Raw genomic sequence first — 13,128 nt, forward strand, 5'->3', positions numbered from 1 at the left:
GCCGGCGAAAAAAGGTCCTTTGAAGATGCGACTGGGCCGATTTTTCGGCGCCGACGGCCGAAATATCGCCTGGGGGCCTTGTTGGAGGCGCGGCTGGAGATGCTCTAACTCCCAGGTAACAACATCCGTTATATAGTGCAACAAGCAAAGGAAACTAACATCACTTTTATGAAGGTATTTGGATCAAAAATTTATTAAATAACAGATGTCACTTTTTGAAATGAAATGATTGAAGTCAATAGTTTGAAATAATTGTAACGGGTGGAATCACTGTCTTGAAATAATGATCACTCTTTAGGAAAAGAAATAGACATGCATGGATTTGTTTGGTGAGAGGAGAGGGGACGTGAGCTGGCACGTCCTTTGCGGGTACGTGCAAAGTGATCGAGAGAGAGCAGGGCCTCAAGCCACACTGCCACAGGGCCCAGGTAGTCAAATACGGTAATACTAAAATTAATGAAGAGAAGAATGCAATACAATCACGCATGCATGTGAGCCGACACCTTTACGTGCGGAAAACACGGCTACGCGCCGGCGCCGCTAGAAACCGATTTGGCGCCAACGCACGCCGTGTCTCGATACAAGCTACGTACGTGGTGCGGATGGGTGCTGATAGGAGGGAGATTTGGCATTTCCTAATCAAGGGGCGTACGGGCTCGGCTGGCCGGGTCCAAGAAAAAGTTGACAACAGCCACGTAAAGGCACATGCCAGATGATATGCTTGGTGTTGCCGGACCCCACGCGCACAGTGACCTCGTTAGCCCCAACCAACCACCTGCATTACCAAACGCCCCGTACTAACTAACTCTTGTAAGGGCACACCAGAAGGCAAAGATAGTTACACCAAAATACACACTTCCACCGTCCGGAACGAATCTAGATACATCCGTGTGAGCGTCAACTAATTTCGGGCAAAGGGAGCAGTATACGGAAGAGTTAGTTCTTGGAAGGAGGTGTTCAGAAAACTGAGCAGTTTAATCCGTGCAGTGCTGTTGCTTGTAAGGATCATTTTCTAGGCACGATCATTTTCCGTTGGCGCGCCCGTAAGACCGTGTGATATAATGTAGGAGTACTAGGGTATAATGGATGCATGATAGGATCGCAGCTCATTAAGAGCTGTCACGAATGGAATGGCCGACGGGATCCTCGCCAGTCTCACAACTTGCGCAGCCCGCCCGTGATCAGTATGGTTCATTTTTCCTTCGGGTCCCCTGGTAACAACCGCAGGAATGGACACTATATAGTTCACGGGTTAGCGGCAGCTTAGAGGTGGTACCACTCCACTGACCGCTGCCACTGCTACTCGTCTCCAAGTCGTAAAGGAACTGGAGAGGCTGCGAGGGAGGGCCGGGGGAACTAATACTATAGCACTGCTATACCAAGCTCGCCATTAATGGCAGCTGCCATGTCGAGGAGAGCGGTGGCCGTGGCCGCGGTGCTCGCCGCCGTCACCTCGCTGCTCGCCCCCGCCGCCGTGGCGCAGCTCTCGACGTCCTTCTACAGCGGCAGCTGCGCGAGCCTGGAGTCCATTGTGAGGTCGGGCATGGTGTCCGCCGTCCAGCAGGAGCCGCGCATGGGCGCCTCCATCCTCCGCCTCTTCTTCCACGACTGCTTCGTCAACGTACGTCGCCGAAAGTTCCTTCCTGCTACTCTTCTACCTCCATCCATACGCTGCAAATGGTCTCATGTCCATTTCAAATCCATGGCCGCGCGCAGGGCTGCGACGGCTCGGTGCTGCTGGACGACTCGGCGACGCTGACGGGGGAGAAGAACGCCGGGCCGAACGCCAACTCGCTGCGCGGCTTCGAGGTGATCGACGCCATCAAGTCCCGGGTCGACGCGGCGTGCCCCGGCACCGTGTCCTGCGCCGACATCCTCGCCGTCGCCGCGCGCGACGGCGTTAACCTGGTAATTTAAGCTCGCTCGCTACTTACCATGCACGCATGCACGACATCCCCGTGGAGATATATAGATCTGTTTATTTACGTCCGCCTGCCGACACCCGTACAGCGAACTAGCTGTCGCCTTATTATTTCAGAGAGGAAAAAGCGCCGAACTAGGCACTCGATCGCCTTGGCCAAAAGGGTTCACTTATTCCATCGTCTTTTTAACAACGCACGCGCGACAAACGAGCACTAGTCAGCACATGTGGGCGGGCTAGCCTCGCAGAACCCGCTTTACGGTGAGGTTGTTGCCGCTGCATGCATGATGTTGGCAACTTGATCTTCTGATGTGGGTTAGCATTTTTTTTATATAGTAACGAACATGGTACAGATGTGGACATTTCATCACACTGACGTACGTAGAGATTACACTGTGAATACATGCACGTGTACCCCTGTCGTTGGGAGCAAGAGAGACTGAGACCACGCGTTTTTTTTAATAACGAACATGGTACAGATGTAGACATTTCACCACGACGTACTTGGCTAAACACTGTCTCGATCTAGCTAAACAAACATCGCTCGAAAGTCTGAAATAATTGAGAAAAAATAGGCACACCCATGCTAAGTCTATAACTTAAACAGGAGTGAAAGGAAACAAACTAAGTTCACTGTCTTTTGAGCTACTTGATCTATCAATTTTGTCGTGTATGAATAATTGCTCAGTATATGAGCATGTAGTTACTATCCGTACTTGCTTGATTACCGCATGTGCCTATTTGCTCACATGATGATGACGTACGTGCGTGCATGTGCAGCTGGGCGGGCCGTCGTGGGGGGTGCCGCTGGGCCGGCGGGACGCGCGCACGACGACTCAGGCAGCGGCGAACAGCAACCTGCCGTCGCCGTCGTCGAGCGCGGCCACGCTGATCTCGGCGTTCGCGTCCAAGGGGCTGGACTCCCGCGACATGGTGGCGCTGTCCGGCGCGCACACGATCGGCGCGGCGCGGTGCGCGAGCTTCCGGTCGCGCGTGTACAACGACAGCAACATCAATGCCGGGTTCGCGACGCGGCGGCGGCAGGTGTGCCCGGCGCAGGGCGGCGTGGGCGACGGCAACCTGGCCCCGCTGGACGCCTTCAGCTCCGTGCGCTTCGACAACGGCTACTTCCGGAACCTGCTGAGCCGCTTCGGCCTCCTTCACTCGGACCAGGAGCTCTTCAACGGCGGGCCCGTGGACTCCATCGCGCAGCAGTACGCCGGCAACGGCGGCGCCTTCTCGGCCGACTTCGTCACCGCCATGATCAAGATGGGCAACATCAGCCCGCTCACCGGATCCAACGGCGAGATCCGCAACAACTGCCGGAAGCCCAACTAAAGGAGTACCACGAACGAACTCCCCGAGATTCGTGGGGTTCGCTCGGCATTGCCAGCTAGTAGCATTAGGCCGCCGGACGGTGTTGCTTTTTTTCTGGTGGGGGAGAGGGTGGAGTGTGAAGGAAGGAAGGGAAGGCAACGACATGATTTGGTGGAGTGGCGCTGTCAGGTGAGGGGAGGAACGTACGGGACCGGGGCTCGTGCATGTCTTTTTTCTCGTCAAGTTTTGATTGCTCACCAGGGGGGCCGTGCGTGTCGCCGGCGGCGACACGTCACGGCGTCGGCATTGCTTTGGTAAGTCGGGTGCATTCTTTATCTGTACCATATCATGATTATAGTTTCAGATGTAAGTCTTTGTAAGTACGTACGTGGCTCCAACGATGATTGTTTTGCAAGGAAAGAAATTAATAATAAGAAAGGACACTTTGCTCATGTCATGTGGTGTGTTTCATCAAGGCTGTACCAAACCCGGGCATTGCGGGTAAGAGTACAGTTCTCTCGATGGGATCTTCAACTGAACATACGTCCTATGAAACTAGGGCATTGACCGGGTTGGGCCGGGCCTTGCCAAGCCCGACCACAGAGCCAAGCACTATGAACAAATCTATTCTAAAACCCAGCTAATCATGTGCTCGACGCCCCTTCAGCGGAGGGGTTAACTCCGAGAAACGGAATGATACTTGCGGATGAACTAGGATGCCCACGAGTTGTTTTTGAATCTGATTGCCTAGGGCTTATGAATACTTGCAATGGGGTGCCTGAAATACTCAGTCCATATACAGTTATCCTTGCTGATTGCTTCCATATGGCGAAGAGGATTGGATCAGTCTCTTTTGTTCACTACACAAGAGAGGCAAACATGATGGCACACTCTTTAGCAAGAAAGTCTTTTGATTCCCAAGTTGTTATTTCTTGGGGTGATGAACCTCCAGGTTTTCTCTTACCCGAGCTGGTTAAAGATGTAACTAATTTTTTTTTAATAAAGTGTGCCACAAGTTAAAAAAACTATCAATCTAATTCCACCACTTGGTTAACATAGTCATATATGTCATTTCTCATGTTTCCCTCGAGATATTCAGAAAATAGCCAACCATGCCAGTGCGATGGGCACCATTCGGTTCACGCCGACGACGGTGGTTGGGGAAGCATACTCTGCTGCGGACGAGTATGAAGTCATACTATGATAAGCTTGGCGTATGACGTGACGCGGATGGAATCACCGGAAGAGTCCTCTGGTGACAGAGTTGTCTGTCCCAAACGGTGGCAGCGGAACGGCTCCATCGTGCGGGCGGCCAGCGACAGAGATATGATGCACCACCTTGTCCTGGAGGTACATGATATTAAGATAAGTCCTATAGTGAACATAAATGCTAGGGAAGCGACTTAGATGACGTACCTGCCCGACAGTGGCGGAGACAGGGGGACCAGCAGGCCCGCCCCCCCCCCCCCCCCCCCCCCCCCCCCCCCCCCCTAACATCCCTGATTTGCTATTAGTTTCAGGATGAACCGTGCAAAAATTAGGGGAAAAACATGTATCAGTGTAGTTTGGCCCTCCAATAAAAAATTTGAGTCATTTGGCCCCCCTAATCTTAATTTCCTCGCTCCGCCACTGCCTGCCAATGAAGTCACCAGTAGCACTAAGAGCATCTCCAACAGGCGCGGCAAAATGCGTGCCCGCGCGGTAAAATCAGTTTTTCGCGCGCGCCGGTTGGTTCCACACGCTCCAGCGGTGGCGGGAAGTTACCGCGCGCGGGAAGCGTTTGCGCATGCGCGGGAGAAAGCGGCACGCGGCGTGGTAGATTTGGCGCGCCGCTTCACGCGCGCCTATAAAGTCCCGCGCTTCGCCACGCGCATAGAACAGCCACGCGCCCTCCTCCTCGCAACCTCGCCGCTTCGCCGCTTTTTGCGCCACCACCGCGCCGCCGGGGTGCTTCGGGCTTTCGCGGCGTCCGCGAGCGCCCCAACGGCTGGTACTCCGCCGAGATACGGTCCGGCGACGTCCGGCTCGGCCTCGGGACGTTCCGGAGCGCGCGCGAGGCGGTCCGTGCGTACGAGGCGGCGGCGTGGCGCTTGTAGAGGCCCCGGTCGCAGATGAATTTCCGGGACGTCTTCACGCGCGAGGAGGCGCAGCGCCTCGCCCCTCCGCCGCGTCTCATCACGGACATGGACCGTGCCGACCACTCTCGGCGGCAGCGTCGTCTCCTCGTCACTGAAGAGGACGAGCGAGCCATGGCGGAGTGGCGCCGTCGCCACCTAGAGGACGTCGACGCCGAGCGTGCCTACTGGACGAAGAGGACGGTAAGGCGCCGCTCGGAGCGGGTGGACCGGCGTCAGCGGAAGGCAGTGGCGAACGAGCAGTGCGACATCGTCTCCGCAGGTGGGAGGTCATTCTTCACCTCGGACGATGAACGCTGGGACGACATATGGCTCTCAACCTCGGACGACACCGACGAGAGTGATGATGGTGATGATAGCGACTTGGAGTAGTTTTCTAGCTATGTATGCCGTAGTAGTTTTTATCTATCTATCTATGCCGTAGTAGTTGCACCGATGTAAAATATCTTTACATCATTTTTTTATCTATATAAGTTTAATTTAAAAAATATTGTAGAATGAGCGCGCGCTGTATTTTACCGCGCCTGCTGGAGCTGCGCGCGCGCGGCTTTTCAGCGCGGCTGTTGGAGCAAACGCTGCGCGCCGCGTCAAACTAGACGATGGGCGCGCGCCAAATCCATTTTTACCATGCGGCGCGTTGGGCGCCTGTTGGAGATGCTCTAAGAAAGAAGTGCATGGTGCGGGCTATAGAGAACTTATCAGGACAAACTTCATGAACTAAAGTGGAGGAGGAGGAGAATGAGACATGCAGTTCCCTCCTCGGGTTTTCTTTAATTAGGAGGTGGAGGAATAGGACGATCAATGTCAACTAGTGGCATCCAGTGCACCACGTGAAGTTGGAGTGATGAAGGCATCTCAAGTGAGAAATTAGTTATCTGAATGGGTTCTATGTATAAGTATCTGGTGATTTCATGTCCAAACCATGTAGAAAGGATGAATTAATTAAGTCCTATATGGAGGGGAAGAGGTGGCTCCATGGCTGCACATGCGTGTAGCATTCTCTATTCATGCTACCGTGCAACCTTCTCTGGCAGAGGTAGGAGGAGGAGGGATCTTTTATTCACCGTTTCAGGGGCAAAAAAGGACGGCACGCCTATGCCTCGCTTATAGCAAGGCGAAAGGCAACCTCGCCCGTGTGCAGCTCCTACAGGGAGCCGGTGGTGGGCTGACCTAGTAGGACGTTGTTTCACCATACATATGTCACTCACACATCATGCCAATTTCGTTATTTATTTATATTCTAAATGGAAATATTTTGAAAAAATATATTCACTTAAAAATGTTAATGCAGTATAGAAATGTTAGCGAAATTCTAAATAAAATGTTGATAGCTTTAAAAGATATTGTGACGATGAAAAAAATGTTTCTGTCAGAAAGATGTATGATTTTTTTTAAATGTGTATACAATGTACCAAAAATGTTTGCTTACTATAAAAAATGTTTCGTACCACTAGAAATGTACATGACATTTCAAAGAAATGTTCTCGCATTCAAAAAATGTTTGTGACATTTTAAAAATTGTTTATACAGTGTAAAATAATGTTTGCGGAGTTAAAAATGTTTATTGCCATTAAAAATAAACTTGGCATTTTAAAAGAATTATTCACGTGTTTCAAAAAACAATGTTGGTGAAAGTTTTAAAAATGTTTATGCATTGCAAAGAAATGTTGTCGTAGTTTGGAAAATGTTTAAGGTCGTTGAAAAATGGTCGATGTGTATTTGAAACAATGTTGACCATGTGTTCAAAAAAGTGTTTATAACATCTTTCTATGAAAAATGTACATTGTGTGTATGAGAAATGTACAATGTGTATTAAAAATGTTCCATGTGTACACTGAAAACCCTTTTCGAAAAAAAATGTGTACATTGAAAAATAAGTAGACATGTGTTGTAGAAAACAAAAAATGGTGAAACTGACAAAGCAACATAAAGAAAAACAAAGAAAACCAAGAAAAACACAGAATTATAGGGAAGGAAAAAATAGAGATCTGAGGAAGAAACAAAAGAAGACCGATGAAAAAAAGGAAACAAGGAAACCAGAGACAAAAGGTGTAAAAAAGGAAAAGAAACAAAAGAAAACCAGGAAAGAAAAAACTGAAGAAAACAAAGGGAAAAAAGGAAGGAAGAAAAACCCAGTGAAATAAAGAAAGAAGGTGAAAACAAAGGAAAGAAAGAAAAACAAAGAACACTAACTGTGCGACTTCTAAAACAGGTGACAAGGCGGATGGTGGAGCGGTGCTAAGGGATCACATGGGGGCCTTCAGAGCGGGTATTGTTAGAAGGGAGAGAGGGATTTGATGAAATTGTTGCGGAATATGATATATTGCATGAGCTTCGTGGGCATATATATAGGAGTATACGATCTATTTGGAGTACAAGACAAGCCAGAATAATTCCTAGTCTATCTTATGTTTCCTAACTAATCACGATACTCAACATCCCCCCGCAATCATAACGATAGTGACGCAGACGGTGAGACTGGAGAAGAATCCGAAGGCAAGTCGACGGACACCCCCCACAGTCGTAACAGTCGATGCATCACAGAGTCGTGGCTGGAGTGGAAATCGACGAGATTGCTCAAGCAGGCGGTAGCCCTTTGTGCCGTTTTTGAGGTAGCCGAGAGCTTATGGTGATGGAGCCGTGGTCGAGGTAGTCATGCGAAGAATGCCGTGGTCGATGTCGAGTCGGGGTAGCCGATGTCGAGGAAGTCGCCATGGCGCAAAGAGGCGCCGAGTTAGTCATGGGCGGAGTGGTGTCGAAGTAGTGGTGCGCCGGGAAGAAAATGTTGGTGACGACGCGTCGCAGTGGGTTTGCCAAGCCCGGGGACACATCATAGACGAAGGCACGCACCGGTGTTGCTAGCACCGGGCATGCGTAGACGGATAAAGACGAAGTTGATGAAGCGCCGTACCAGGCTTGCCAGACCCGGGGACACGTCGTGGACGAAGGCACGCTTCGGTATTTGTTATTTGTGTGTAGGCTCCGTTGACATAGTGTTGCATGGTTCTTCTACTGGTTCGATAACCTTGGTCTCGTCACTGAGGGAAATACCTACCGTAGCTGTGCTGCATCATCCCTTTCTCTTTGGGGAAAGTCCGACGTAGTTCAAGCCGTATCACGCCACACCCCTTCCGATCAACAAGACCCCATTTCGACCATAGGAGGTCGAAGAGAAGTCCGTTTCCTCCGTTTTGCGGTACACCAGCCCCCTCCCGATAAACATGATCCCTATTCGACCATAGGCGGTCGAACAGAAGGCCGCTTCGTCCGTTCTGTGGTACGCCAGACCTCGTTTCGGCTGTTCCGTCCAAGCCAGTTGGCTCCCGATAAACATGACGCACTCCATTGCCTCCCGATGAACACGACGTAGTTTCTTCGTTCTAACCTAGCCGGTTGGCTGCCGATGAACAAGACGCCATCGCTGCTCTCCGCCGCCTCTCCATTTACAGGAGCCCTGGCCGTACGTATGCGCGAGTAGGCGTTTGAGACCCCACCCGTATGTACGTACTTGCCTGCATTTACTTTCTTGCACCCTGACTGTACGCATGTGTACATGATATTGACGGGACTGCGTGACATGCTACGTCGGCACCTTTAATACGACACGTGCCCTTCCTTACTCGGCCACGGTTCATCGCTGCAGCCTGCAGACAAACCGACCGACCAGTATGTACGTACATGTTTGCAACCAGACAGACAACCCTACGTACGGTTCGACTGGGTGGGTCCCAGCTGTCAGGAAGGTAAGGAGGCACTTCCTTCAGTGTGAAGATATAGCTGGTGGGTCCCAGCTATCAGGAGGAGAATCATATTTTTTGCCCGTAATATGGACACACTTCCTTGTGTGCGAAGATGTAGCTGGTGGGTCCCAGTAGTCAGGGGGAACGTTTTTTTCGTAAAATACGATGGCCTGTCCGGTGGGTCCCTGCTGTCAGGTGGAGGAATCATTATTTTGCGCGTAATAAGGGGGCACTTCCTTGCTTCAGCCTCTCCACATACAGTACTCTTCTGATGGAAGTCGTTCCTTAACCACAATGACCACGCTGCGCCGAGAGCACCAAGGCGGTGGACGGCGGCGAGGCCTAGGAAGGGGACGACACGGAGCCGAAGAAGACGCGGAAGTGGATGCCCACGCGGAGAGGAGTACGAGGGTTGACTGGTTCGGCTGCTGTGTGAGGCTGCCATTGCCGCTGAATTACAGGGGTTGTGGGTGAGTTGAGGGATGGCCTGGCCAGAGGTTGGAGTAGGGTGGGGCGGTCAGGCCTGCGCAACTGTAGAGCCGGCCACAGGAGGCAGGAGCAGATGGCACGACCGACGCTAGTTAGGGCGGCTGGAGCAAGAAGACTAGAGGTTGAATAAGCACTACGGCCGTTGGATGGACATCGTACGGTCACTGGAGCTAGAATCGTTCATATTGACTAAGTTAACAAAGCCGGAGCGTCAGTAGGCCCACAAGTCAGCCTCCAACTATGGTGGGTCCCAGATAGCAGGGGGAGTATTCATTTTTTTGTGCGTTGACCATGCCGCGTCGAGCGCATCTAAGGTGGTGGACGACGGCGAGGCCCCGGACAACAACGAGTCGGAGATGGAAAGACGCGGGAGTGGAGTCGCAGACGGAGAGGTGTACGAGGGTTAACTGGTTCTGGTGCGGCGTGGTTCCACAGTCGGTAGAGAAGAACAGGAGGGGTGGAGGGATGGCCTGACCGGTGGTGGGGTAGCGCTTCACAGCGAAGCGTGCTAAGCAGAGCTGTTAGCAGCAGGAGGCGAGAGCAGGTGGTCCCGACGGCGCTGGGGGAAGAAGACGAGAGATTGAAGATGGATGCCGGTCGTTGGATGTAAATCCGATGGCTATGGATGTCAGAATCATTTGTTGACTAAGTTGACAACGACTTGCATTGGCTTCGACCTATTGGCCCACATTTCAGCCTCCAAAAATGTGGCACATATTCAACCCATTTTTTTTTCAGAATTTATAGTCCATTTGATTTTTTTAGAATTACAATCCATTTCCTGGGCTGGGTGAACAAATAATGTAGAGTTGAGTCGTAAGGAAAACCTTTAAGTAGCCCCCCCGGCCCCCGCGTCGCCCTCCTCTGGCGACACGGGGGGAACCCTAGCCGCAGCAGCAAGCGGCCACCTCCGGCGCCCATCCCCGCATTGCCGCCGCCGGAGGGCCGACCGGCGAAGCCGTGCCGGGCCCTAGGAAGGTGGCGGCAGGGCAGATCTGACCTCTCGTGCTCCCCACCCCCGTCCCTGCTCTGCATCGCGCCCCCATCACCCCTCCCCGGTGGCTCCCCCTTGTCGATCCGGCGAGGCTGCGGTGCGTCCAGGCCGTGCTGGGAGACCAGATTCGGTCCCTTCCCCGCCACGACGGGCTCGCCGTGTTTCCCCTGACCTCGAGCTTCCCCGGCCGTCGAGGGCGCCTCCACCGCCCCCCGCCTCCCCGCGCGGCCCCGGGTCTCTTCCCCTGGGCCTCGCCGGCGTCTTCCCCAGCTGCTGCCTACACTTGCCGGTCTCTCCGGCGGCACACCCTCCCCCGAGCTTCGGCGACAGCTCCTGGATGGAGGCGACGAGGCTTCTAGGGATGTGACAGACACGGGGCACCTCTCGGCGGGTCCTTGCTGGCGCTGTTCCGGCCCTGGCGTTCTCGGGCCCACGTCTCTCCGGTGTCCCCCGACGTCGGCGTCCTCTGCTGGGCAGCTCTAACCTTGGCGACCGGGTGGCTGCGTCCTTTCTGGCTCACCTGGTCCGCCCATGTCCCAACGGCTAGGCCACGACAGTTTGGATCTGCGTCCCTCCAATCCCTCCTGTCGACATTGCAGACGCCGTCGTCCAGACCCCCGCGTGGTTTGCTTTGTTGCCCGCCCTTCCCTAGACGCCTCAAAGCCTTCTCCTTTTGCCAGATCCAATGCTCTTGGGTTCGGAGGCGGTGACAGCCTCCGACGGCAAGTGCAGCCCCGTTAACCCACTTCCGACATGGTGGTTCCGACCAACATTGACTTCCTCATCATCGATTCCCAATTCGGCAGCTATGGGATTGCTCATCTTCAGGCCAGGGAGAAATCCCTGGTCGGCTTTTCGGTGCTGGCAACAGCGGCACCTGCGGATGTCGTTTCCTTCTTGGAGGCGTTGTCAAGGCCTTCAGCTGGGCCCCTCTTCGAGCTCAGGGGAAACTCTAGGCCTGGTTCCTCCGGACCGGATGACGATGGCGTCTCGGCATCGTTTTCCTTCTTGAAGGCGCTATCTTGCTCGCTTGCGGAGTCTGTCGTACTGGGTCAGGTGATGTTGGTGTTTTGGCTAGTTCGGCTTGGCCACTCTTGGTTTTGGGTGGGTTTGGTAGGCTTAGCTGTGTTGTATCCTTTTTTTCGGGCCGAGCATCCCTTCTCTCTGCTCCGGGCACCATGTTCACGCCTATCTGTGTTCGTGTCATGTGTTGTATCCCATGCTGTACTCATTTCACTTCTTCTATCAATGAATGATACGCAAGCTTTGCGTATTCGTGAAAAAAACAAATAATGTAGCGTCCATGCGACCCATTTTTAAAAAAACTACAACCCATTTTCACTTTCTCGAAATACACAAATTTGCTGGGTTGGCTGAACAAATAATGTAGCATCCATGCAGCCCATTTATTTTTTCCTAAAAATTACATCCCATTTGGACTTTCTCGAAATACACGATTTTGCTGGGCTGGTTCCAATTATAATGTTGGGTTGGACGCAACAATGTTATCAAAAAATAAATAGGGGCCAAGCATTTTGTTATAAATATATTTAAATAATAAGTGCTTTATTATTACATTGGTCCTTAAATCTTATCAAGCTTTTGTACACAATCACGTGGATTTTCGTTGCCTTAATGTTAAAAAAACCCAGGATTTTATTGTTAAAATATATTTTTTATAAGTTAATAAGACGTGGGATATTGTTTTATTATATATGTAAGTATCTGTTAAATATATGATGACAATAACATATAAAATAACATAAATATATATAATATAGTTAGAAGGGAAACATAAGTTGGAACTGACGTTCCTATTCTTATATAGAAAAATAGAACAGACCGCTGCGTTTTCTTCAAAAAAATATATAAGTTGGGCTGTGGATGTTTCAGGAAAAAGAAAACTTAGGATGGGAGGTCCATAGGCCGGTCGATACATGACGGCCCTCAAGAAAATACAAACCGACATGTCGTGGGCTGCGCATGTTAAAAAAGAAAGGCTAGATGGGATAGCCCACAACCCAGCTGATACTTGCTGGCCCACTGATAATAAATGATGCCTGTCAGCTCCGCGGCTTCGTTGTAAATTTATCTCCTTTAGTAACTATGTTGAAGCACCTCAAAACAATGTAACAATATTGACAAACCCGTGGGCCCCAACGTCAGTATACCATTAGGAGTAAGTATTTTTTTCAATGAGGAACTTGCTTGCGTACGGCCACAGACCAGGTAGGTCCCGACTGTCTGCCTCTCCACGTACAGTCCTCTCCAGATTCCCGTCGTTTGTTCAGCATGTTCACAACGGCATACAACGACACCACGACGAGCGCACAAAGACGGAGTACGAGGACGAACCACCGGAGCTGGGGAAGGCATGCTACAGTAATGGTAGATGTTGTGCCTTATTTCTAACGAAACTACTGAACTAACCCAGTGGCCAAGTGACACTACCCGACCGCTGTTCCGCCCGGGTTCGATTCCACCTGATGCAGTGAAAATATCTCCAATTTTTTTTGCCTCTGCCATTATTGA

The 13,128-nt window shown here is 51.6% G+C and overlaps 1 protein-coding gene and 1 pseudogene across 1 annotated transcript; both read left to right on the top strand.

The window, feature by feature from the left end:
• Nucleotides 1-1,259: 1,259 nt before the first annotated feature.
• LOC125516051 (peroxidase P7-like) lies at nucleotides 1,260-3,690 on the top strand. The gene is made up of 3 exons (XM_048681537.1): nucleotides 1,260-1,621; nucleotides 1,717-1,908; nucleotides 2,702-3,690. Exons 1-3 carry the CDS (start codon nucleotides 1,394-1,396, stop codon nucleotides 3,257-3,259), a joined length of 978 nt encoding a protein of 325 aa, XP_048537494.1. The 5' UTR covers nucleotides 1,260-1,393; the 3' UTR covers nucleotides 3,260-3,690.
• Nucleotides 3,691-4,361: 671 nt separating this feature from the next.
• Nucleotides 4,362-5,745, top strand: LOC125516641 (annotated as a pseudogene).
• Nucleotides 5,746-13,128: the final 7,383 nt, after the last annotated feature.

Source organism: Triticum urartu, chromosome 6, assembly GCF_003073215.2.
Source record: "Triticum urartu cultivar G1812 chromosome 6, Tu2.1, whole genome shotgun sequence".
Lineage (NCBI taxonomy): Eukaryota > Viridiplantae > Streptophyta > Magnoliopsida > Poales > Poaceae > Triticum > Triticum urartu.